General features: G+C 49.8%; 1 protein-coding gene across 1 annotated transcript in view; it reads left to right on the top strand.

The window, feature by feature from the left end:
• The window catches only part of LOC119970244 (glyoxylate reductase/hydroxypyruvate reductase-like), a 102038-nt gene that overhangs the window by 48711 nt on the left and 30032 nt on the right, over positions 1-23295 (top strand). Inside the window, exons 2-5 of the mRNA XM_038804544.1 lie at positions 1367-1497; positions 5470-5542; positions 17949-18065; positions 20808-20896. Coding sequence (XP_038660472.1) covers positions 1367-1497; positions 5470-5542; positions 17949-18065; positions 20808-20896 — 410 coding nt within the window. The remainder of the gene's footprint in view (positions 1-1366; positions 1498-5469; positions 5543-17948; positions 18066-20807; positions 20897-23295) is intronic.

Here is a 23295-nt window from a genome sequence, read left to right as displayed (position 1 = left end):
GCAGTGTCCTGCTTGGTCTGCAGTGTTACATTTGTTCTGTAGGCTTAACCCCTGCCCAGCTGCTCCATTTTAAAATCTACTGAAAATGGCGGGGTATTGTTGGGAAGCAGAAGTCACAGCAACCAGTTGGGAGAAATCCCTGTCCAGGACATCGTTCAGGGCTATTGTGGGAATGTGTGATGTGGCTGCCACCATCCAGCAGAGGGAGCCACACTTAACTGCAGCAGAAAATAGATCCTGAATAACTGAAACAGCAAAGTTTTGCAATTAAAGCTTTACAATAAAGTAAAAAGCAAAGTAAGATTCCTGTGCAGATTCTTCATCAGAATTAGAAGATAAGCTTAAACTCTTCAACTAAAGAGCAGTGGTTCCAGATATAAGATAAAATCATAGAGGGGCTGGGAATGAACCCTGGAATGAAGAGCTCATCATAGGAGGGGCGGTTGAGACTCTGGGTCTGCACTCATTAGAGTTTAGAAGAATGAGGAGAGGGATCTTCTTGAAACTTACAGGATACTGAGAAGCCGAGATAGAGTGGACTTGGTGAGGAGGTTTCCACTAGTAGGAAAAACTAGAACTCAAGGGCACAGCCTCAGACTTAAGGGACGATCCTTTAAAACTGAAATGAGGAGGAATTTCTTCCAAAGGGTGGTGAATCTGTGGAACTCAAGGCTGTGGAGGCCAAATCACAGTGTCTTTAAGACAGAGATAGATAGGTTCTTGATTAATAAGGGGATCGGGAGTAATGGGGATGAGAAACATAGCCACGATTGAATGGTGGAGCAGACTCAATGGGCTGAATGGCCGAATTCTGCTCCTATATCTTTGAGTCTTATGGGATTGCCCCCCAACCCTCCTCTCCGCAGCATGTTTTCCAGCGGTGGAAGCAACTCAGCCTTGGCTACCAGCAGGAACAAAAGGCCTCAGGAGGTGGTGAATCTTTGGAATTCTCTACCCCAGAAGGCTATGGAAACTCTATTATTGAACAAGTTTTAGACAGAAGATAAATTTCCATTTACTAATGACATACCAAAGATGTGCAGATTTGGTGGATTGGCCATGCTAAATTGCTCCTTGGTGTCCAAAAGGTTAGGTGGGGTTACTGGGTTACGAGGAAAGGATGGAGGCATAGGTATAGGCATAAATAGGGTGCTCTTCCAGTGAGTAAGTGCAGACTCGATGGAGCAAATGGCTTCCTGCACTGTAAATTCTATGATTTCATGAAGGGATATGGAGATGTAGGGAAAATGGCAAAAGAGGTAAGTGATCTATTTGAATGGCGGAGGAAGCTCAATGGTCCAAAGGTATTGTCCTCCCACCGATCCACAATCTAACAGGTCCATTTTGTTGGGATTTTTTGTTTCAGCTGTGATGTGAAGCATTGGGATTCTGATGACCCTGTCCCTCGTACAGAACTGTTGAAAGGAGTTGCCGGAATAGATGGATTGTACTGTTTATTGACTGAGAAAATAGACAAGGAACTTCTAGATGCTGCAGGTATAAACTATTCAACCTCTGGTAATGATGTGCTTTGTGATTGTTAAATTTAAATCTGAAGTATGTAATGATATCTTTTATTTGCAGAAAGCTCATTGAGTATTTTGCTATGACCCCGTACAGGCCGATAAGTTTTGAAAATAAATTTGAACTTCCAATGAATAGCTGAACGGATAGCATAACAAGAATTCATGTTGTATGACTTTTACTGTAATAAACTAAAAGCAATTTTGATTAAACACTATTTTGGTAGCCAACTTATATTTAAGAAGCGCAAAACAGAACTTTCCCCTTTTACTTTCAACACGACGGACAAATCCCACTTAACAATTATACATTACATTATCCCAATAAGTAGCCATTCAGTTCTCCTTGAATCAGTCATGTGAGTCTCAGCTCCTGAGGGTTTACTCCTGTTTCTTTCTCAGTCTGGTAACCCCAGAATTGTCCTTCACAGTGAGGGTTATCCTAGAGATCCTCTCTCTAGCTCAAGCTATGTGAATCTTCCAGCTTTATTTTAAATCCTCACAAATATGTTTTTATCAATACGAGTGCAAGCTCTCACCCGTATTCCTACATAACAGAGACAGGCTGAGTCTAGATGTTCTCTCTCTCTCCCCCTTGGATCCCGGCAGAATAACTAGTCTGTGAACTTTCAGGGATATCTTTTGAAATGCCTGCAACCCAATCTTACCAATGGCTTCCTTTTTGTTTAAAAGTGTATTTTATTGTAAACATGTGTAAAAACGTTAACATATACCCCAATACACTCCACAACTCAAGTCCACGGTTTGTACAGTTTTTCCCCTTTTAGCCCCGACACTTCCCCCCCCCCCGCTTCCCCATCTTTGCGACGAACATCCCCTCACACCACAGACACCTGCCCATTCCCCCCCCCCAACTCCTCCACCCATTTGCTCTTGATCCTCACCACTTGAGCCACCACCACTCCCCCCATACCCGCACTCCCCCAGCCATCCATATATGTCCCCAATCCTACCCTCGCCCGACTCATCCGGGAGCAGCAGTTGCTCCAATAGGGTATCCTCCTGCAACCTGGGAAACGTCCTCCACCTTTTTCTTGCAAAGTCCCTCATCTGTAAGTATCTGAATTCACTCCCCCTTGGTATCGCAAACCTCTCCCACAACTCACCCAGATCGGCAAACTACCCTTCCAGATACAAGTCCCTCACCAGTCCCGCCTCCCCCCACTTCCTGTACATCCCATCCATTTCCCCCAGCTTAAACATGTGATTCTTGCACAGTGATGTCAACTAGGTGGGGTTACTGGGATAGGGTAGATGTGTGGGCTTAAGTAGGGTGCTCTTTCCAAGGTCTGGTGTGGAATCGAAGGGCCGAATGGGCTTCTTCTGCACTTTAAATTCTATGCTTCTGTGATTCTATGATAGAATTCTCTCCAACATCTCCACATTCACTCCCAATAGCAGTGCAGCAGGTTCGGGAATAACAACCCCCACTTTCTGCCTCTGTAGCAGGGCCCTCTTTACCCTTGGCACCTTCCCCGCCCATATAAACTCCGAAAACATTGTCTCCAATTTCCGGAAGAAAGCCTTTGGGAGAAAATTCAGGAGGGTTTGGAAAATGAACAGGAACCTTGGCAGCACATTCATTTTTACAATCCGCACCCTCCCTGTCAGTGTCAGGTGTAATGTATCCCATCTCTTAAAATCCCCCCTAATCTCCTCCACCAAAGTTGCCCATTCCCTCATCACCTGAATCCCCAAGTACCTGAATCTTTCCCTAGCTACCTTAAATGATAACATCCAAGTTGGCCCCCCACCCCATTCACCGGAAACACCTCGTTCTTCCCGACATTTAACTTATACCCAGAGAAGGCTCCAAACCTCTTCAATATTCCCATGATCCTACCCATACTGTCCAACACGAACAACAACAGTCTGTCAGCATACAGCGACACCCGGTGCTCCCTGCTCCCCTTCACAATCCCCTGCCACTCCACTGACTCCCTAAGGCCCATCACCATGATCTCATTCGCCAGCGCGAACAGCAACGGTGACAGTGGACACCTGTCTCATACCTCTCTGTGGCCCAAATCTCCGTGAACTTGTCCCATTTGTACATAAACTTGTCCCTGGAGCTACATATAACAGACACACCCAGGCCACAAACTTCGGGCCAAACCCAAATTTACCCAAGATCTCAAATAGATACCTCCACTCCACCCGATCAAAAGCCTTTTCTGCATCCATAGAGACAATGACCTCCGGCACTCGCCCCACTGACGGAGTCATAACCATATTGCCTCATTGAACATCCCAACAAATGCAGTGCCAACTCCATTGCAATCGCCTTCTGAACTCTGTTGGAAAGCCATCGGGCCCTGGACCCTTCCCCGACAATCCCCCTAATGTTGTCAATCACCTCCCTCAGCCCCACCGGCACCTCCAATGCCTGCCCCTTCTCTTCCTCCAACTTTGGGAACTCCAATCCATCCAGGAATCATCCCATAACGCCTTCCTCTCCACCGGCTCTGCCCTGTACAACTTCTCATTGTACCCCGTGATCATCTCATTTATCCTCCTGTCTGACACTACCTCCCCCTTCTCTAGTCGCACCTTTTTTCCCTGGACGCAGACTGCTTCCTTAGCATGCCTTCTCATCACATTCATATTGCACCCCCCTTGCTCTCCGTTGCTGCCCTACCACCCCTCCCATTGTCAACCTATCGAACTGCCCCTGCAACCTCTTCCTTTCTGCCAACAACTCTCTAGCTCCCAGCAAATCCTCACAAATCCCGCATCATCCCAATTCGGAGCATATATGTTGACTAGGATCATCGGCGTCCCCTCCAGCACCCCACTCACCAGCCTTACCTGCCAGCATGGCAGCTCCACTCAAAGCCCCTCCCCTGCACACACCCGCCCCCACCAATTCCTTCTTGGCCTGTGCAGTGCAAGCGGCGACACTACCCACCTGAATACCTCTCAAACAACAACCCCATTCAGCGGGCCCCACCATACCCACCCCTTACCCGTAAAGAAAAAACACCCAAAGTCACAAATGGCCTCCTCCAAAAAGAAAAACACCACAGACGGTATGGCTTGGGTAGGGGGGGGGGCTGTTTACAAACTTTCACATGTATAATTCCCCAAAGTACAAGAAAAAAAAGACAAAATAAACCCCATCCTCTGGCAACATATAACTACCATAACTTCCAACCTTTGCAGATACAGCTCCTCCATTGCACACCAACTCCCAGTTCTCCCCCAGTTTATGATACCTTATAAAGTCATTAGCCTCTTCTGGTGTTTCAAAATAGTCCTCCCGGCCTTCAAGTGTGACCCACAGTTTCGCCGGGTACAGCACCCCAAACCAAATCTCCCTTCAGTACAACACCACTTTGGCCCTGTTGAATCCAACATGTCTCTTTGCCAGCTTTGCACCAATATCTTGATATATTTGGATACAATTCCCCTCCCATTCACAGTCTCACTTCTCCCTGGCCCGTCGTACAATCTTTTCCTTCTCGACAAATTTGTGCAACCACACAATCACCACCTGCAGCTCTTTTAGGTGGACCTCTGTTACTGAGGAGTGGAAGTCATGCCTCAACTCAATTAATAGTAAATAGGCTGCCCAATTCCTATCAGGCAGCCAAATTACTCATGGGTGGACACTCCACACCGACCTTTTAGCCAAAACGGCAGGGACTACGGCATCACGTTAAATCCAGTCCTGGAACTCTCATCTCCAGAACTGTCTTGAATGGGTCTTGAATTTATAACCTCTCAACTCTGAGACAGAAATTCTGCGACTGAGACAAGGCTCACCCAGGCCTTCAATTGGACGCTCGTAATGTAATAACAATTCTCATTGGCTGCAATAGCTAGCTAGTAAAATGTGAAAACTTTTTAATTCTCAGGCTAAGTTCAACATTGTACAGAACTGCTATGTGCTTGATTTCATTTTGAGATCTTTTTCCTGACATAGGGCCCAAATTGAAAGTTATCAGCACCATGTCTGTGGGGGTTGATCATCTCTCTCTGGAGGAAATTAAAAAAAGGTAAAATATTTGGAAATAAAATGCCAATGTTATCAATTTCATACACTAAAAGACCCTTATGTACAATGTTACACCTTCATTAACTTAACTATTTGTTGCAGAGTTTTGAATCCCACAACCTATACAGCAATGTGCAATGCTTATTGTCTTGTTATCTGATATCGACACTCAAGAAATATAGACACCCGACTCAAGTAGCACAATGGATTAGACCCTAGCCTATCATCACTGGGTTTTGGGTTCAATTTCAGCCCAAACTAGTTGGGGGGGGGGGGGGGGGGGGGGGGGGGGGCGAGAGAGAGAGAGAGAGAGAGAGAGAGGAGGATCTCTCCTGCCTGCTGGCTGTTAGAGTTAAATTAATTGAGCCATCACATAGGAACAGGAATAGGCCATTCAAAAAGATCATGGCTAGTCTGTAAGGTAACTCCATACAACCCTCTTTGCCCCAAATTCCTTCATACCCGAGATTGACAAAACTCTATCAATCTCAGATTTAAAATTAACAATTAATTTAGCATCAATTGACATTTCCAGTAGAATGTTTCAAACTTTCACTACCCTTTTTGTGTAGAAATTTCTTCGGGCTAGATTTTGCGCTGAGAGCGGGCTCCCCGCACACCAGTATAAATTTTGGGGATGGGCCCATATCTGTTTAGCCGACTCGCCCTCATTAAAGTTTAGGGAACTGACGCTTTTATTAGTGTGAGGCAGGATTTCCCTGACTCCAGGAGGAATTCCCACCTCAGAGAGCTGCTAGCCAATCAGAGGTTACACTGGCAGTGCCATGCAGGGGTAGTGGTCATTGTTGGTACTGCAGGTGGTGTCAGAGTTGGACCTGCACATTGAGATATGTCCAAGATCTCTCCAGGGTCAGGCTGTCGAGCCCCAGTGAGGAGCTGAGAGACATGCTATGGCATCATGGAGGGGGGGATGAGACTTTTAATTGAGCATTAATTTCCCACTTGAGAGCCTCAACTGGGCGACAGACATGTGACATAGCCGTAAAAATACAGTAGGCAGGGTTGGGTGGACTGGCAGTGTGTATGCCGCCAATGACATGGTGCCCTAATTTACGGGTCTGCCTGCCTGTTTTCCTGCCCATAAGTGGCTCATAAAGTTCAGCATTTAGTTTCACTCCTGAAAGGCCTGTCTCTAATCTTTAGACTGTGCCCTCGGTGTTGTCCACAGTACTGGACTCCCCTTCAAGGGAAGTTAGAAAAAAACTAGCCCTTCCTTTATTGGGTTGAATTCTCCGGTTCCCCGGACACGTGTTTCTCGGTGGCACGCCGTTCACTGGCGGCGGGATTCTATACTCCCACCACTTGTCAATGGGATTTCCCATTGAAACCGCCACACACGGCCGGGAAACCAGTGGGTTAGGGTTCGCTGCCAGCGGGAAAAGCGAATCGCAATGACCGGAGAATTCCGACCAATATCTTAAATTTCAATCAGATTGTCCCATTAATGTTCTAAATTCCAGGGAATATGACCTCAATTTGTGCAAACTCTCTTTACAATTTACCCTTCGAATCCAGGTATTATTCCTGTAAATATATGCTGCACATGTTCAGCGTAGCTCCCCAGTCAGGTCTGATTTTGGCTAGTGATTTGACTAAAACACAAGCCTGAATTCTCCGACAATTTGCTGGCGACGGATTCTCTGGTCCCGCCAGCAGAGCACCCTTGCCTGTGGGTTTCCCGGCGGAGTGGGGAGTTTCAATGGGAATTTCCATTGACAGTGGTGGGAGCAGAGAATTCCGCCTCCAGCGAATGGTGCGCCACCTTCCATTGCCGAGAAACATGTGGCTAGGAGATTGGAGGTTCCCACCCACAATGTCTGGTTTTTAGACAATATAGGAGAAAGTCTAAAGCTGTTGAAATCATTTGGAGAGGTAGGGTACAGGTTTGGGCATGTGGTGAACTGGGGACATGGCTATTGTCCTGGGGACATGGGTTCAAATCCCACCATGGCAGCTGGTGATATTTAAATCCACTTAATAAATTTGAAATATAAAGCTAGTCTGAATAATAGTGACCATGCCAAACATAATTGATGGCTGTAAAAATCCATCTGGTTTCTGAATGTCATTCAGGGGAAGGAAATCTACCACATTTACCTGGTCTGGTTTCCATGTGACTACAGGCCAGTAGCTATATGATTAACTGGCCTCTGAAATGACCTCACAAGCCTCACGGTTCAAGGACAATTATGGATGGGCAACAAATGCTGGCCTTGCTCGTGATGCCCACATCCTATGAAATAGACTTTCTTACAAGTCTTTTCATCTGAGCCACACCCACCTGGAGCTAAGTGGTTTCACTTACACTTCACAGCAGCAATCACTTGGCTCCTTTTGATGTGGTGAGGAGCTGTCACTTATATTAAGGGTGTTTATAAACATTGTGGTTAGTATCAAAGCAGGGTAATGGGGATGCATTCAAGCATAAAGGGAATGATTAATAAACAATCCACTAAGCAGATATCTCTGGACTAATAAAACTATCATTGGCAGTGAAATGTATTGGGTGAAATTGAATGGGAGTTTTGGATTACAAAGGCTGTCAAGACGATTTGAAGTTCTTTTAAATGTAATTGGCTTTTGAAGAAGCCTCTGACATGTGTAGCAGCCGCTGCTTTAAACATTTTTGTCTGAGGCAGCAGATGTTAGGGAAGGTTATGTGAACATGCAGTGATCTTTTACTTTACTGCCTGGAGGACTACTCTTCAGCTTTCAGGCAGGGGTGATTGATGGGGTTCTCTGATGGGGTGCTGAAAGAGTTAGTGGGGAGGGGGTTGGGTCACCTTCATGTGTGTGTGTGTGTGCTGTGGGGATAACCAGTTATTCCCATGGTTGAGGAGAGGATGCTACTCGTCGGTGTTGCGGTGGGGTGCAGGATTTGCATTGTGGGAGGGGGGGCCTTCTGATGGACTCCGGATTCGGGCCACCTGCTCAATTGGTAGCCCAGTACCAGGATTCTGACAGAATCTGATGAGCTCTACACCATGCATATATTTGTATGGGTAAGGGACGAGACCCGCAACTGGGCCCTGCTCCCAATGCCAACAGGGACTAGTCCTGATTCTCTGATGGTGGGAGCACTTCGGCTCCAGAACGGAGAATCCTGGGCGGTGTGACGGTAACTATGGCCTGAATTTAACACCGCCTCGCCGGCAGGTTTTCAGTTGGGGGAGGGGGCAGCGTGAAATAGAAGGAACAGCCTTCCTTCTAGGTTCCTGCCACAACCTCACAGCAATATTGTTGGGGATGTCAAGGCCCAGCCCTTGCCCCAAATGAGGCACTTAAGTGGCCAACATTTGGTCAATTACACTGTTTTCTGTCCAACCTCAATTTTAGGCTGGTGGCCGGATTTCCCAGATGTGGGAGAAACCTAAAACATCTTGGGCTTAGGTCTCAGGCAGGCAGGAAGGTGGAGCCCCTTCTAAATTTGGGTGACCATTCCCATAAGGACCGTGACCAGGGACCTCCTCCTCCTCCTCCTCCACCCCCCCCCCCCCCCCTCCCTCCCCCCAAACACCACAATCGTGCACTTTCCACACTCCAAGACCTTCTCTACTCTGTCTGCCTTGGGACGCCGAAAATGACCTTGCCACCCAGTCCTGGGACGTAGGCTCTGTTGTATTCATTAACTGTCCACTGCAGGGACTAGAGAGCTGTCATACAATCAGGTTGGCCAACAGCTCTCGGGAGGCAGGACTTCCTCCTGAGTGAGGGCAGTAGTCCTGTGTGCGGCCAATTAACACTCATTCAATGTGAAATCGCTTCAAGTTGGGATGTGTTCCTCACTGATTCATCAGATGGCAGGGATGGGAAACCCCACCATATGAAATATCCTGGCCTATGTTTTCCAGGAGATTGATGGTGTGAAACATGTGTTCACGCTCTTCATCTCATCGTGCACATTATCACAGTTTTCAGGTTTGTCAGTCACCCAACGTATATGTTTTGAACAGGATACTGGATGGTCATTCTTCTTGCCTGAAGGTACCCATTGTGTACGGTCTGTTTAGATTAGTGCCTGACACTCTTGGTGCTGCATCAGCCCCACTGCCAATGACCCTTTCCACCACATGCCCTACAGAATTGCTAGAAAGCTGGGTATTTTCTTGTTGCATGTAGAAGGCCACAGCTTCCACATGCTAGGTTTAGATATTCTAATTGGGGTTATGCTTCAGACCTGTAGGCTTCATCGACCTGCAAGGATTGCTTTGTGCTTTTTTCCTTGAGTAGCCCTCAATGCCTTATGTTTTGGGCTTGTCTAGCAAATCTATGTGGAACACTTTCCATGGAAATGGATGTGATCACTAACTCAGCATTTCTGTCTGCTACCTCTGGGTTTCAAAAATCACAGCATATATATTTGTCTCTGCATCTGCTGACAATCAATTCTGCAGGCTATTGACAAAATCTAGGTTTAACTGGATTCTGAATCGGTGTTCCAATGTAGTCCATGACCAAAATGTTAGGTGTACAGATCCTGGGGCACACACCTAGACGTCATTGCGCCCTCGTATGATATTTCGATCAGTGAGTGCGCGCACCGACAATCAAGGAGCTAACTTGATACTTCCGGTTGCGGCTATGCAGAGCTAAGTCGTTCGTTCGGCAGCTCCTGCCAGAAGCGGACTTTTGGGCTCTTTTTAGGGCCCCCACGGCATTTGTTCGGCGATTCCCAGAATGGGAAGGTGACAGCAATATTTCCCCGGCACTGTATGGATTGGACCAGGAGTGGAGCGGTGAAGAAAGTAGATTGGAGCGGCAAAAAGTGCGAGGGAGGAAAACCAAGATGGCGGCGGGTGGGGACCAGGCAGCGTGGGCGGAGTGGTCGCAGGAGTTTCTCCAGCGCTGCTTCACGGAGCTGAAGACAGAGCTGTTGGAGCCGATGAAGGCTTCGATTGACAAGCTGCTCGAGACCCAGAAGGCCCAAGGGGCGGCGATCCGGGAGGTGCGGCAAAAGGCCTCGGAGAACGAGGACGCGATCTTGGGCCTGGCGGTGAAGGTAGAGGCGCAGCATAAGAAATGGCAGGTGCATAAGAAATGGCAGGTGAAGTTCAAGGACATGGAGAATCGTTCGAGGAGGAAGAACTTGCGGATCCTGGGTCTCCTGGAGGGGGTGGATGTTGGGTCACGATGCTGATCACGCGGATGGGCGAGGGGGCATTCCTGGGGCCCCTGGAGCTGGAGGGGGCCCATCAAGTCCTGGCGAGGAGGCCCAAGCCCAACGAGCGGGCGGTGCTGGTGCGGTTCCACCGCTTCGTGGACAGGGAGTGTGTCCTTAAGTGGGCAAAGAAAGAGCGGAGCAGCAGGTGGGAGAATACAGAGGTCCGGATATACCAGGACTGGAGCGCGGAGGTGGCCAAGAAGAGGGCCGGGTACAATCGGGCTAAGGTGGCGCTGCATCGGAAGGGGGTGAAATTTGGAATGTTGCAGCCGGCGCAACTGTGGATCACCTTCAAGGACCGCCACCACTACTTCGAGACGCCAGAGGAGGCGTGGACCTTTATCCAGGCCAAAAAGTTGGACTCGGATTGAGGGTCAGTGGCGAGGGGTTGTCGAGAGGAGATTGATGTGATTGTTGTGTTTTGGGGGGGGGGTTCTGTTTGGTACTACTTTTTCTCTTTTTTCTGGTCTGTAGTGGGGGTTTGGAGAGAGTGTGGGCGTCGGTGGTTGGAAGAGGAGGCCCCGTTGTGGAGGGAGGGGCGAGGCCCGAGGTGAGGGAGCTGGGGTAAGGGCGGGGCCAGCTTGGTGTAAACGGCAGGTTTTTCCCCATGCTAGGGGAGGAAGGGGGTGAGGTCGGGGGGGGGGGGGGGGGGGGTGCCGCAGGGGAGCGCCCACTGATGGACAGGTGGGGGGGGGGGGGGGAAGAGGAGATTCTCACATTGGGGGGTTGATGGAGTGGTGGGAGCCGCCGGGGTCAGCAGGAGTCAGCTGACTTGCGGGAGTGCTATGGGGGGGAGCAACGCAGCTGGGGGGGGAGGGGGGTACCGGGGCTGCTGCTGCAATGGCCAAGGGGGAGCTGGAGTCTGTAGAGAGAGTCGGGGCGGGGGGGTCTGCCACTAGGGGGGGGAATGGAATGTGCGGGAGGCGCGGGCACGTGGCTGGCCTAGACAGGGTGATGGCTAATCGGCGGGGTGGGGGGGGGGGGGGGGGGGGGGGGTGTGCGGGTAGCCCCCTTATCCGTCTGATAACTTGGAATGAGAGAGAGGCCTGAACAGGCCAGTCAAGAGGGCCCGTGTGTTCGCGCACCTGAAGGGACTGAAGGCAGATGTGGCCATGCTCCAGGAGACGCACCCGAGGGTGGCAGACCAGGTTAGCCTGAGAAAGGGGTGGGTAGGGCAGGTCTTCCATTTGGGGTTGGACGCAAAGAATCGAGGGGTGGTGATTTTGGTGGGGAAGTAGGTGTCGTTTGAGGCGCTGAGCATTGTGGCAGACAATGGAGGTAGGTACGTAATGGTGAGTGGTAAGCTGCAGGGCGTGCATGTGGTCTTGGTGAATGTGTATGCCCCGAACTGGGACAATGCCGGATTTATGTGGCGCATGTTGGGCGGATCCCGGACCTGGAGGCAGGGAGCTTGATAATACAGTATTAGATCCAGCATTGGACCGCTCTAGGTCCAGGACTGGTAGGAGGCCGGCAGCGGCCAAGGTGCTGAGGGGGTTTATGGACCAGATGGGAGGAGTGGACCCATGGAGGTTTGTTAGGCCGGGGGCCAAGGAATTCTCATTCTTTTCCCATGTCCATAGAGCTTACTCCCGGATTGACTTTTTCGTGATGAGCAAGGCGCTGATTCCGAGAGCAGAGGACACGGAGTATTCGGCCATAGCCATCTCTGACCATGCCCCGCACTGGGTGGACTTTGAGCTTGGGGACGAGAGGGACCAGCGCCCGCTGTGGCGCCTGGAGGTGGGGTTGTTGGCGGATGAAGAGGCGAGCGAAGCGGATCCGGGGCTGCATAGAAAGATACCTAGAGGTCAACGATAATGGGGAGGTGCAGGTAGGGGTGGTCTGGGAGGCGCTGAAGGCGGTGATCAGGGGAGAGCTAATCTCCATTAGGGCCCACAAGGAGGGGAAGGAGAGGAGAGAGAGGGAGAGGCTGGTGGGGGAGATGGCAAGGGTAGATAGGAGGTACGCAGACGTCCCCGAGGAGGGACTACTCAAGGAGCGACGAAGCCTCCAGGCCAAGTTCGACCTGTTGACTACCAAGAAGGCGGAGGTACAGTGGAGGAAGGTGCAAGGGGCGGTGTATGTATACGGGGTGAAGGCTAACCGGATGCTGGCACACCAGCTTCGGAAGCAGGAGGCAGCGAGGGAGATTGGGGGAGTTAGAGATTAAGGGGGGAACATGGTGCGGAGTGTGGTGGGAATAAACGGCATATTTAGAGACTTTTATGAGGGGCTGTATAGGTCGGAGCCCCGGACGGAGGAGGGGGGAGATGCGCCGGTTTCTGGACTAGCTGAGGTTCCCGAGGGTAGAGGAGGGGCAGGTGGCGGGGCTTGGGGCACCGGTAGGGCTGGAGGAACTGGCTAAGGGACTGGGGAGTATGCACGTGGGGAAGGCACCGGGGCCAGATGGGTTCCCGGTGGAATTTTACAGGAATTATATGGACCTGCTGGGCCCACTACTAGTGGGGGGGGGGGGGGGGGGGGGGGGGGGGGGGGGGGGGGGGGGGGGGGAGGAAAGAAGAGGAGAAGAGGTCCTACCTCCGACGATGTCTTGGGCGCTGACAAGGACCCCAGTGTGGGTCGTATAGGCCAATCTCGCTCCTCAATGTGGATGCGAAACCGTTAACGAAGGTGTTGGCTACTAGAATTGAGGACTGTGTCCCGGGGGTCATCCACAAGGACCAGACGGATTTCGTGAAAGGAAGGCAGCTAAACACCAACGTGCGGAGGCTCCTAAATGTAATCATGATGCCGGCAGTGGAGGAGGGGAGGCGGAGATTGTGGCGGCTATGGATGCAGAGAAGGCCTTTGATAGGGTAGTGAGGGTACCTCTGGGAGGTATTGAGGAGGTTCGGGGAGGGGTTCATCAGTTGGGTGAGGTTACTATACGAAGCCCCGGTGGCGATTGTGGCCACGAATCGCAGGTGGTCGGAATACTTTCGGCTGTACCAGGGGACGAGGTAGGGTGCCCCCTATCCCCCCTGCTATTTGTGTTGGCAATTGAGCCTTTGGCGATGGCTTTGAGGGAGTCCAGGAACTGGAGGGGGTTGGTGTGGGGGGGGTGGGAGGAACACCGGGTATCGCTGTATACTCACGATCTGTTATTGTATGTGGCGGGTTGGTGTGGGGGGGTGGGAGGAACACCGGGTATCGCTGTATACTCACGATCTGTTATTGTATGTGGCGGACCCGGTGGGGGAGATGACGGAGGTGATCCGGATCCTCAGGGAGTTTGGGGACTTTTCCGGGTATAAGCTCAACATGGGGAAGAGCGAGCTGTTCGTGGTACATCCAGGGGGCCAGGGAAGGGGGATAGATGAGCTTCCACTGAAAAGGGCGGAAAGGAGTTTTAGGTACCTGGGGATCCAGGTGGCCAGGAGCTGGGGGGCCCTACACAGGCTCAACTTGACGAGGCTGGTGGAGCAAATGGAGGAGGAGTTTAAAAGGTGGGATATGCTGCCGCTCTCACTGGCGGGTAGGGTGCAGTCGGTGAAGATGCCGGTGCTCCCGAGGTTCCTTTTTATATTCCAGTGCCTCCCCATCCTGATCCCCAAGGCCTTTTTTAAGCGGGTTATCTGGAGCATTATGAGGTTTGTATGGGCGAAGAAGACCCCGAAGGTGAGAAGGGTGTTTCTGGAGCAGAGCAGGGACAGAGGGGGGCTAGCGTTGCCTAATCTATGCGGGTACTACTGGGCTGCCAACGTGGTGATGATACGCAAGTGGGTGGGGGAGGGGGCAGTTTGGAAGAGGCTGGAGATGGCGTCCTGTGTGGGCACGTGCCTGAGAGCGCTGGTGACGTCACCGCTGCCACTCCCGCCGACAAGGTACACCACGAGTCCAGTGGTGGCGGCGTCCCTCAAAATTTGGGGGCCATGGAGATGCCACAGGGGGGAGGTAGAGGCTTCGGTGTGGTCCCCGATCCGAGAAAACCATCAGTTTGTCCCGGGGAGAATGGATGGGGGGTTCCGGAGCTGGCACAGGGCAGGTATTAGAAGGATGGGGGACCTGTTTATAGAAGGAATGTTCGCGAGCCTTGGGACGTTGGAAGAAAAATTAGGGCTCCCCCCTGGAAATGCTTTCAGGTGCATGCAGGTAAGGGCGTTCGTAAGACGGCAGGTGAGGGCATTCCCGCTGTTGCCAGTACGCAGGATCCAGGATAGAGTGCTCTCTGGGATCTACCGGGAGATGCAGGAGGCCTTGGTGGAGGAGCTAAAAGGTAAATGGGAGGAGCAGCTTGGGGAGGAGATAAACAAGGGTACGTGGGTGGACGCCCTGGGTAGGGTACATTCTTCCTCCTCTTGCGCCAAGCTTAGCCTGATACAATTTAAGGTTCTGCACAGGGCGCACATGACTGGGGCAAGGCTGAGTCAGTTTTTTGGGGTAGAGGACAGGTGTTCGGGGAGCCCGGCAAACCATGCCCACATGTTCTGGGCGTGCCCAGCACTGGATGAGTTCTGGAGGGGCGATGCGAGGACGGTGTCGAAGGTGGTGAACACCCGGGTTAAGCCGAGCTGGGGGCTCGCAATATTTGGGGTATCGGACGAGCCGGGAGTGTAGGAGGCGAAAGAGGCCGGTATTCTGGCCTTTGCGTCCCTGGTAGCCCGGCGGAGGATTCTGTTGCAGTGGATGGATGCGAGGCCCCCCAAGTGTGGAAGCCTGGATCAGCAACATGGCAGGGTTTATTAAATTAGAGCGGGTAAAATTTGCCTTAAGAGGATCCGTGCAAGGGTTCTTCAGGCGGTGGCAACCGTTCCCAGACTTTCTAGCGGAGCGTTAAGAGATGGTCAGCAGCAGCAGCAACCCGGGGAGGGGGTGTACTTTGTGTTTACTATTGTATTTATTATTGTTTATCGTTTAATGGGGGGCATGTAGTCTGGGGGAATGTGTGATATAGCTATAATCTGTTTATTTATGCGTTTTTTGTTGTTTCTCTTATTTTTGTAAGGGGGGGTTTTGTTTGTTGAAAATATGTGAAAAACTTTGAATAAAATTATTTTTTTAAAAAGGAGCTAATTTGAATTCATTAAATGGCAATTGGGCTTTACATTGCAGGTCTGCCTTTACATTTGGCGGGCAGGCCGATTGACAAGGCGGCCTTTACGTTTCAGCTGCAGCCTTGTTCTAGGACAGGATGAAAGTCAGGGCTCAAATACAATTAACAAATATGTCTGGGGACTGAGGTCTGTGTATGACTGTGCCATCAGACACTCATGACATATTTTCTCCACTCTGTTCCTGAGACAGCTTCCTAGAAACTGTCTCCCTGAGGGGGCACATTGGAGCCACCAGCCCGTACATTCCCTTTACTCGGCACCCGCCCTCTTCCCACCCTCCCTGACAGCACTCAGACTTTCACAGAGAGTGTTTCACGCTGGATGGCCATTAATTGGTTATCTAGTGTAATATCACGTTAACAATGTGATCTCGGGCAGGAGCAGGCTTCACATTGTATCTTTTGCGAATTATTTAGCTCTTCTGCAGTTAATTCTGATGTGTTCAGCCTGTGTCGAACTTCATTTCCAATGGCTACGTGAATTTTTATGGCTTGCTGGTCTGATTCAGACTCCCTTGAATCAAGAAACCGTAGCTCTGTATACAGTACTATCTAAACAGTGAGAATTTGGATAGTCGTTCAGCTGCATGCCAATTCAAACTGGGGAACTTTATGGATATGCTAACAATATCACTGACGATTCTCCTCATTTTATTCATTATATTTAATCGTCCTGAAGCCACACTTTATAATCGCAAACTTTATATGAAGACTTTTCCCAGGCCACTAGTCTTTCCAGCTGAACTAAACTGATGGTGGTCCTCTCAACACATTGTCCCTCTCAGGAACTGACAGGTTATGCATTGCAATCTCACCACCAGAGATCCATCTGCTGACCAGCTCTTCAGTTGAGTACACTCTCCGCACAATGTCTTTAAAACCTTTCTGTGCCGTCACCAAGCTGTGATGTCAACACCGTGAACTTGTTGTGGTCTGATTAAAACATCAAGGGTCATCTCATGCCATGTAGCACATTTTAAGGCTGTTCACCATGTCATGATCTGTATTTAATCTTGCTGCCAGGCTGTTTGACCACCCCTGAACACCATGATGGTCCATAATGATATAAAGGCACCAAACACTTACTGTGTTGTGGGTTCATTTATTTAAACTGGGCGCATTAGAACATACATACACGGTTAGAAAGCGAGAAGACATCAGCACTGGAGCGGTGTGTGTTTTCAGCTCACATGCCCAAGTGAAACTAAGACTGGATTAGATGACACACTTCCCTTCTAGTGATGCCTGCTGCTATTCCTTAAAGGCATGTCACAACATGGCAGACATTGGCTACAAGGCCAATTCAGGAGGGGATAGATGTGCTTGCCCAACCTATCGCCATGGTGGAGACAATGCTGACCATTACTGAAATGCCCATTGCTAAAGCTGTGGTCAACGCTCAGGCTGAAATCGGCAAAGATGAGAGTATCCTCAAACTTAATTCCCCTTCTTATATCCACTTCTTCCTCATCCCACAATCTCTTGGGATTTATAGGCTGCAGATGGTGTGAGCATACACTTCTTGTTTTCCTCCACTCCCTCCACTACAACCATACCCTTCTATCTTTCTCCTTTCAGATATCCAAAAAGTGCAACCTGACCACCTGGTGAAGAAACAGCAAGAATGTTAATATTGTTAATGATGGTGAAAACGCACCGTCACTCAATTTGACTCTTGCAGTTATTACACTTTTTTTTGTATCACAAGCCTGTTCCTCATTTATGACGGAGTCACTCCATTATGTTCTCCTTCTCGCTCACGGACTCTCCACAGCCCCACAAACACTCATGTTTAATATCCGTTTTCTCTTTGATTCATCCAAACGTCACTGAGAGTTCAATGAGATGAAAAACTGTGAATCTGCCTTTCAGGGCTTTATTTAGTCATCTGTCTCTAGTAATGGCTGCTCGAAACAATTGGCACAGCACAAGTGTTGTTCACAGCTCAGTAGCTGTGGGTTTGCTTGATGTAATCAGAACATCAAAGCTGTCTGAGGTTAACGAACAAAGGCCACTTCCTGCAGATCTCTGGTTTCCAAGTGCGAGACAAACCCTGCATTTAACTTTAAACTTTAAACACAAAAAAGTTCAAGACAAGTTTGAAAATTACACAGTGATTGAGCCTATTGCAAAGTGGAATACTGATTTCCATATTTCCTGTGTTTGAAGGGGAATTCGGGTGGGCTACACCCCAGATGTCCTGACCAATGCCACTGCTGAACTCACCGTGGCCTTGCTCTTGGCTACAGCTCGTCGACTGATGGAGGCAGTAGCTGAAGCCAAAAAGTAAGTTGACTTTTATGTTACTGCCTGAAATTTATCACTTAATGTTTAAAGCAAAGGGGATTGGATTCAGTCGTTTGCAGTTACCATGTCAATTGTATCAAAGATATGGGATGGGATTGCTGGTCCCCCAGCTGTGTATTTCTCTGCAGCGCGTCATTTGCTGGTGGCGAAATTCTGTTTTCCCGCCACTTGTCAATGAGATTTCTCATTGTAGCCAACCCATGCTGCTCGGAAACCAGTGGGCGCAGATGCGCTGCTAATGGGAAAAGTGATCGCAACTGCTGGAGAATTCCAGCCAACATGTGCCCATTTTCAAATACAAAATTTGCTTTGTCCTTCAGCCTATTATTGATTTTAGACAGGATTTAATTTTTCTATATTTACAATACACGAAGGTTCAAGTGCTACAAATTGCAGATAAACATTTATTTCTGGGTTTTCCCTCTAAATAATGTGGGCGCTTTTCGTGTCCTGTGAAAGCAAAATCTCATTCGGACCCATGTTGCTAATCCTTCACTGGTTACTGCTCTGAGGGTGCAGCTTCTCTACATAGCTGGGGAAATTTAAGAAGACCCACCATCACCTTCCCAAGGTAACTAGGGATGGGCAATAAAATCCTGCATTGGGCAAAGTAGATAGGGGGGAAAACTTTCCCATTGGCGGCGGAAGGGTGGTGAACCAGAGGCAGTGATTGGCAAAAGGAAAACAAAGGCGACATGAGGAAAAAAGTCTTTATGCAGGAAATGGTTAGGATCTGCAATGCGCTGCCTTCGCATTCGGCGGAGGAAGATTGGGAAATAGATAATCACCTGAAGAGAAAAATATTGCAGGACTACCGGGGGGGGGGGGGGGTCTCCTAATTAATTCAATTGGATTAGGCTTAATGCCTCCTCTTGGATTACAAAGAAAGATTGGAGTATATATATCGAGTTCATAGACCAACCTCTGTTAACAGCCAACCTCTGTTAACTGGTATATCCCTGTTCTGAGAGGCTGGCTCAGCTTCCATCCCAGAACAAAGCAGACAAACAGTTAGTTTCTCTGGGACCTCTTGAGGTTAATGCTTCTGAGGTTTGTTTACAGATGTGCCTCCCTTAGTCTCTCCTCATTCTAAGACCACCTGTCCTACATGTCCCATTTGGTGTACCATTCTCCTAGAAGAGAGGTCTGACTAAGAGGCAGGTGATAACTGCACAGTTCTTTGAGAGCACATTACATTTGATTACCTCAAGTGTTTAGGATAGTGTAGCTGAGAAAAGCTCTTATTTCTTGTCCCAGAGCATTGAATGAACCTAATTTGGGCCAGTGACTTGCGGAAACCTGAAGTAATCAGACTTATCTAATGAGACCCTGCTGCAGAATAAAATAAAATGGCATTGGCAAAGTACAGGAGCTACCATAATTCCCCAACTCGAGTCAGGCTATGTACTCAGGTGGAATTTTTTAATTTTCTAATGATGATTCTGCAATAATCATGTATAATAAATTAAAACATGTTCGCGCAAGACAGGGGCAGCACGATGGCGCAGTGGTTAGCACTGCTGTCTCACAGCACTGAGAATCCGAGCTCGATCCCGGCCCCGGGGCACTGTCCATGTGGAGTTTGCACATTCTCTGCGTGGGTCTCATCCCCACAACTCAAAACGATGTGCAGGGTAGGTGGATTGGCTATGCTAAATTGCCCCTTAATTGAAAATATATAATTGGGTACTCTAAATTTAAAATAAATAAAAGTTCAGGGCTGTAGTGACCTTCAAGGCCACCAGGAGCGGGTGGCCTCCACGCGTTGCCAAGTCCACAGAACATGGCATAGATGCTGCACTGTCTCATTGCTGAGATGGAGCCTCCTGCAGTACATGCTGTCCATCTTCTCCTCGAACGACCAATGATGCCTGTGCACCTTGGGTCGTCACTGGTGTCCCCCTCTGGGTCTCTCCCCGACCTGATGGGCGGTTGGGTCTTCGGGGTGTGCGTTGGTTCCTGCTTAAAACTGGCAGCATTTCTGCTGGTTGTTGAGAGGTTCCTTCGAGTATGGCAGCTGTCAGAGCTCTGATGTAAATGGGATGTGAGCCATTTTTGGGTGGCAAACTGGGCATTCTGGGTTGAAATCTATGCTAGAAACTCACTCCTGCTCAATGTTCACCAGAAACGCTCCACTGAGTTAATGAGTTCATGAGATGTTGAAATGAGGCAAGCACCTCAAATTCAGCAGTTCTTCCAAATAATGTCAATAAGACCCAAAGCCCAATCTAGAACATAGAACGTACAGTGCAGAAGGAGGCCATTCGGCCCATCAAGTCTGCACCGACCCACCTAAGCCCTCACTTTCACCCTATCCCCGTAACCCAATAATCCCTCCTAACCTTTTTGGATACGAAGGGCAATTTAGCATTGGCCAATCCACCCAACCCGTATGTCTTTGGACTGTGGGAGGACACTGGGAGAATGTGCAGACTCCGCCCAGACAGTGACCCAGCAGGGAATCGAACCTGGGACCCTGGCGCTGTGAAGCCACAGTGCTATCCACTTGTGCTACCGGGCTGACCTTGGGTCTACCTGTGCGGCATGAACTGCCTATGATCAAAAACGGGCCATAGCCAGTTTCTGGACCTGTATATTTTTCTAGCTCGGCAGGTTTATATATTAGAATATATCACACAAAATGTGATTTTCAAAAAAGGTTTCAAGTTGATTCGATCCAATCTGTAACGCTCTTATAACCTGAAACTTTTCTACTTCCAGCGGTGGCTGGGGCACGTGGAAACCCATGTGGCTTTGTGGCAATGGACTGTCCGACAGCACTGTGGGGATTGTGGGACTGGGAAGAATAGGTGAGTCATTGGTCACAAAAATAATTATAGACAAGACTGTTCAGCCTATCTTAATCCATTCTCACAGAAAGGAAAAGAAAATCCAAGGAAGAATCAATTTGCATTTCTTACAAGCTTCCATTGGTTAGACACAGGGCTGTATTGTTCGGAAGATGGGCACAGGTATCCTCCCACTCTCGGGACAAAGAATGGTGGATGACACAGGAGGAAAACAGATAGAGTCCAAAGCTCAAAACAAAAAAGTTCCACCAAAAAATCTGGAATAATCAATTTTGACTGGAAATTCAGGTGGGAGGTAGGGAGAAGATTTTGTTTCTACTGATGTGTTATCTGTGTTGGATTAACACGGACTGCAACTCGATGCAGTATCACTTGAAAACAGGCTTCCAACGCTGTAGATGGTTCAACACTGGTTTATTGAACTTGCCGAGTAATGTACATAGTTCGCTGTGAGTCGACACTCTATCAATCTAAGCTTGCTAACCCCAGTTAAGAACCACTGCATGCATAAGCATTATGTTTATCAATGAGAACATTGTGGAGCACACCATCGGTGTCACAAAAAACACTGCAACTGCCAGGCAGTTTCGGCAGTCCAACACACCGAACTTTTAATTAGAGACGCTTATGTCACGGGCATGAAGTCTACTTGCGTCCGCCAACGACTATTGGAAGGGGGTACACTTGATGTTGCGGAGACTAGGCAGCTTGCTAATTCATTAGAAGTGGCCTCCCGTAACCTGGAGTCCTACACCCCCGACCGCACGGCACCCACGTGGGCATCGTGGGCCTCACTAGCTGCGGCAGCCAGCCCCCCCCCCAGTGTTATTTTTGTGGACAAAGCAAACATCCCAGGCAGCGCTGCCCGGCGTGGAGCGCAACCTGCAACAGGTGTGGGAAGAAAGGACACTTTGTTTCCATTTGCCAGGCCTGGTTGGTCGCCACCGTTTGCAGGCCCGCCATTTCTACACCCCCCCCATGCGACCCAGGGGCGACACCATCTTCCCCTCCGCAAACCACGTACGGCCCATGGGCACCGCCATCTTCTCCACCACAAGTCATGTGTGCCCCATGGGCGCCACCATCTTGGACCGTGCCTCAGGACCCCTTCTCATCTGGCTGTTCGCCGCCTACTGCTACCTCCACCACCGCTAATCAGCCTGGGACCTCCCAACATCTTCCGCAGCTCACCTCCATCACCCTGGATCAGTCTCAGCCACGCAACCTCGCGACCGCTATGAGGACGGTGCAGATTAACAGGCACAAGACGACCTGCCTCTTTGACTCCGGGAGCACAAGAGAGTTTCATCCACCCCACTGCGGCAAGGCCGTGCTCCCTCCCAGTACCTCACCGTCTGCGGCCTCACGACCCTTAAGGTCGATCCACCTTCCCTGTTTGCGAACCTCACCCCGGACTACAAACCCATCGCCACTAGCAGACGACAGTAGAGTGCCCAGGACAGGACCTTCATCAGGTCGGACGGGATCAACGGCTTCTGCGGGAGGGGATCATTGAGGCCAGCAACAGCCCCTGGAGAGCTCAAGTAGTGGTAGTGAAGACTGGGGAGAAGCACAGGATGGTCATTGACTACAGTCAGACCATCAGTCGGTACATGCAGCTCGATATGTACCCTCTCCCACACATATCTGAAATGGTCAATCAGATGACGCAGTATCAAGTCTTTTCCACAGTTGACATAGAAGACATAGAACAGTACAGCACAGAACAGGCCCTTCGGCCCTCAATGTTGTGCCCAGCAATGATCACCCTACTTAAACCCACGTAACCCGTATACCCGTAACCCAACAATCCCCCCATTAACCTTACACTACGGGTAATTTAGCATGGCCAATCCACCTAACCCGCACATCTTTGGACTGTGGGAGGAAACCGGAGCACCCGGAGGAAACCCACGCACACACGGGGAGGACGTGCAGACTCCACACAGACAGTGACCCAGCCGGGATTCGAACCTGGGACCCTGGAGCTGTGAAGCATTGATGCTAACCACCATGCTACCGTGAGGCCCCGCCTTCAAGTTGACTTGATGCCCGCCTACCACCAGCTCCCCATCTGCCCGGAGGACCACCAATACACTGCGTTCGAAGCAGATGGCCGCCTCTATCACTTCCTTAGGGTTCCCTTCGGTGTCACAAATGGAGTCTCACTCTTCCAGCGAGAGATGGACCGAATGGTTGACCAGTACGGGCTGCGGACCACCTTCCCGTACCCAGATAAAGTCACCATCTGCGGCCACGATCAGCAGGACCACAATGCAAACCTCCATAAATTCCTCCATACCGCCAAACTCCTTAACCTCACCTAAAATAAGGATAAATGCGTGTTCCGCACCAACCGCTTAGCCATCCTTTGCTATGTAGTGGGAAATGGAGTCCTA

The sequence above is a fragment of the Scyliorhinus canicula genome, chromosome 8, assembly GCF_902713615.1.
Source record: "Scyliorhinus canicula chromosome 8, sScyCan1.1, whole genome shotgun sequence".
In the NCBI taxonomy this organism is placed as follows: domain Eukaryota; kingdom Metazoa; phylum Chordata; class Chondrichthyes; order Carcharhiniformes; family Scyliorhinidae; genus Scyliorhinus; species Scyliorhinus canicula.
This window is presented reverse-complemented; position numbering and strand designations above follow the sequence as displayed.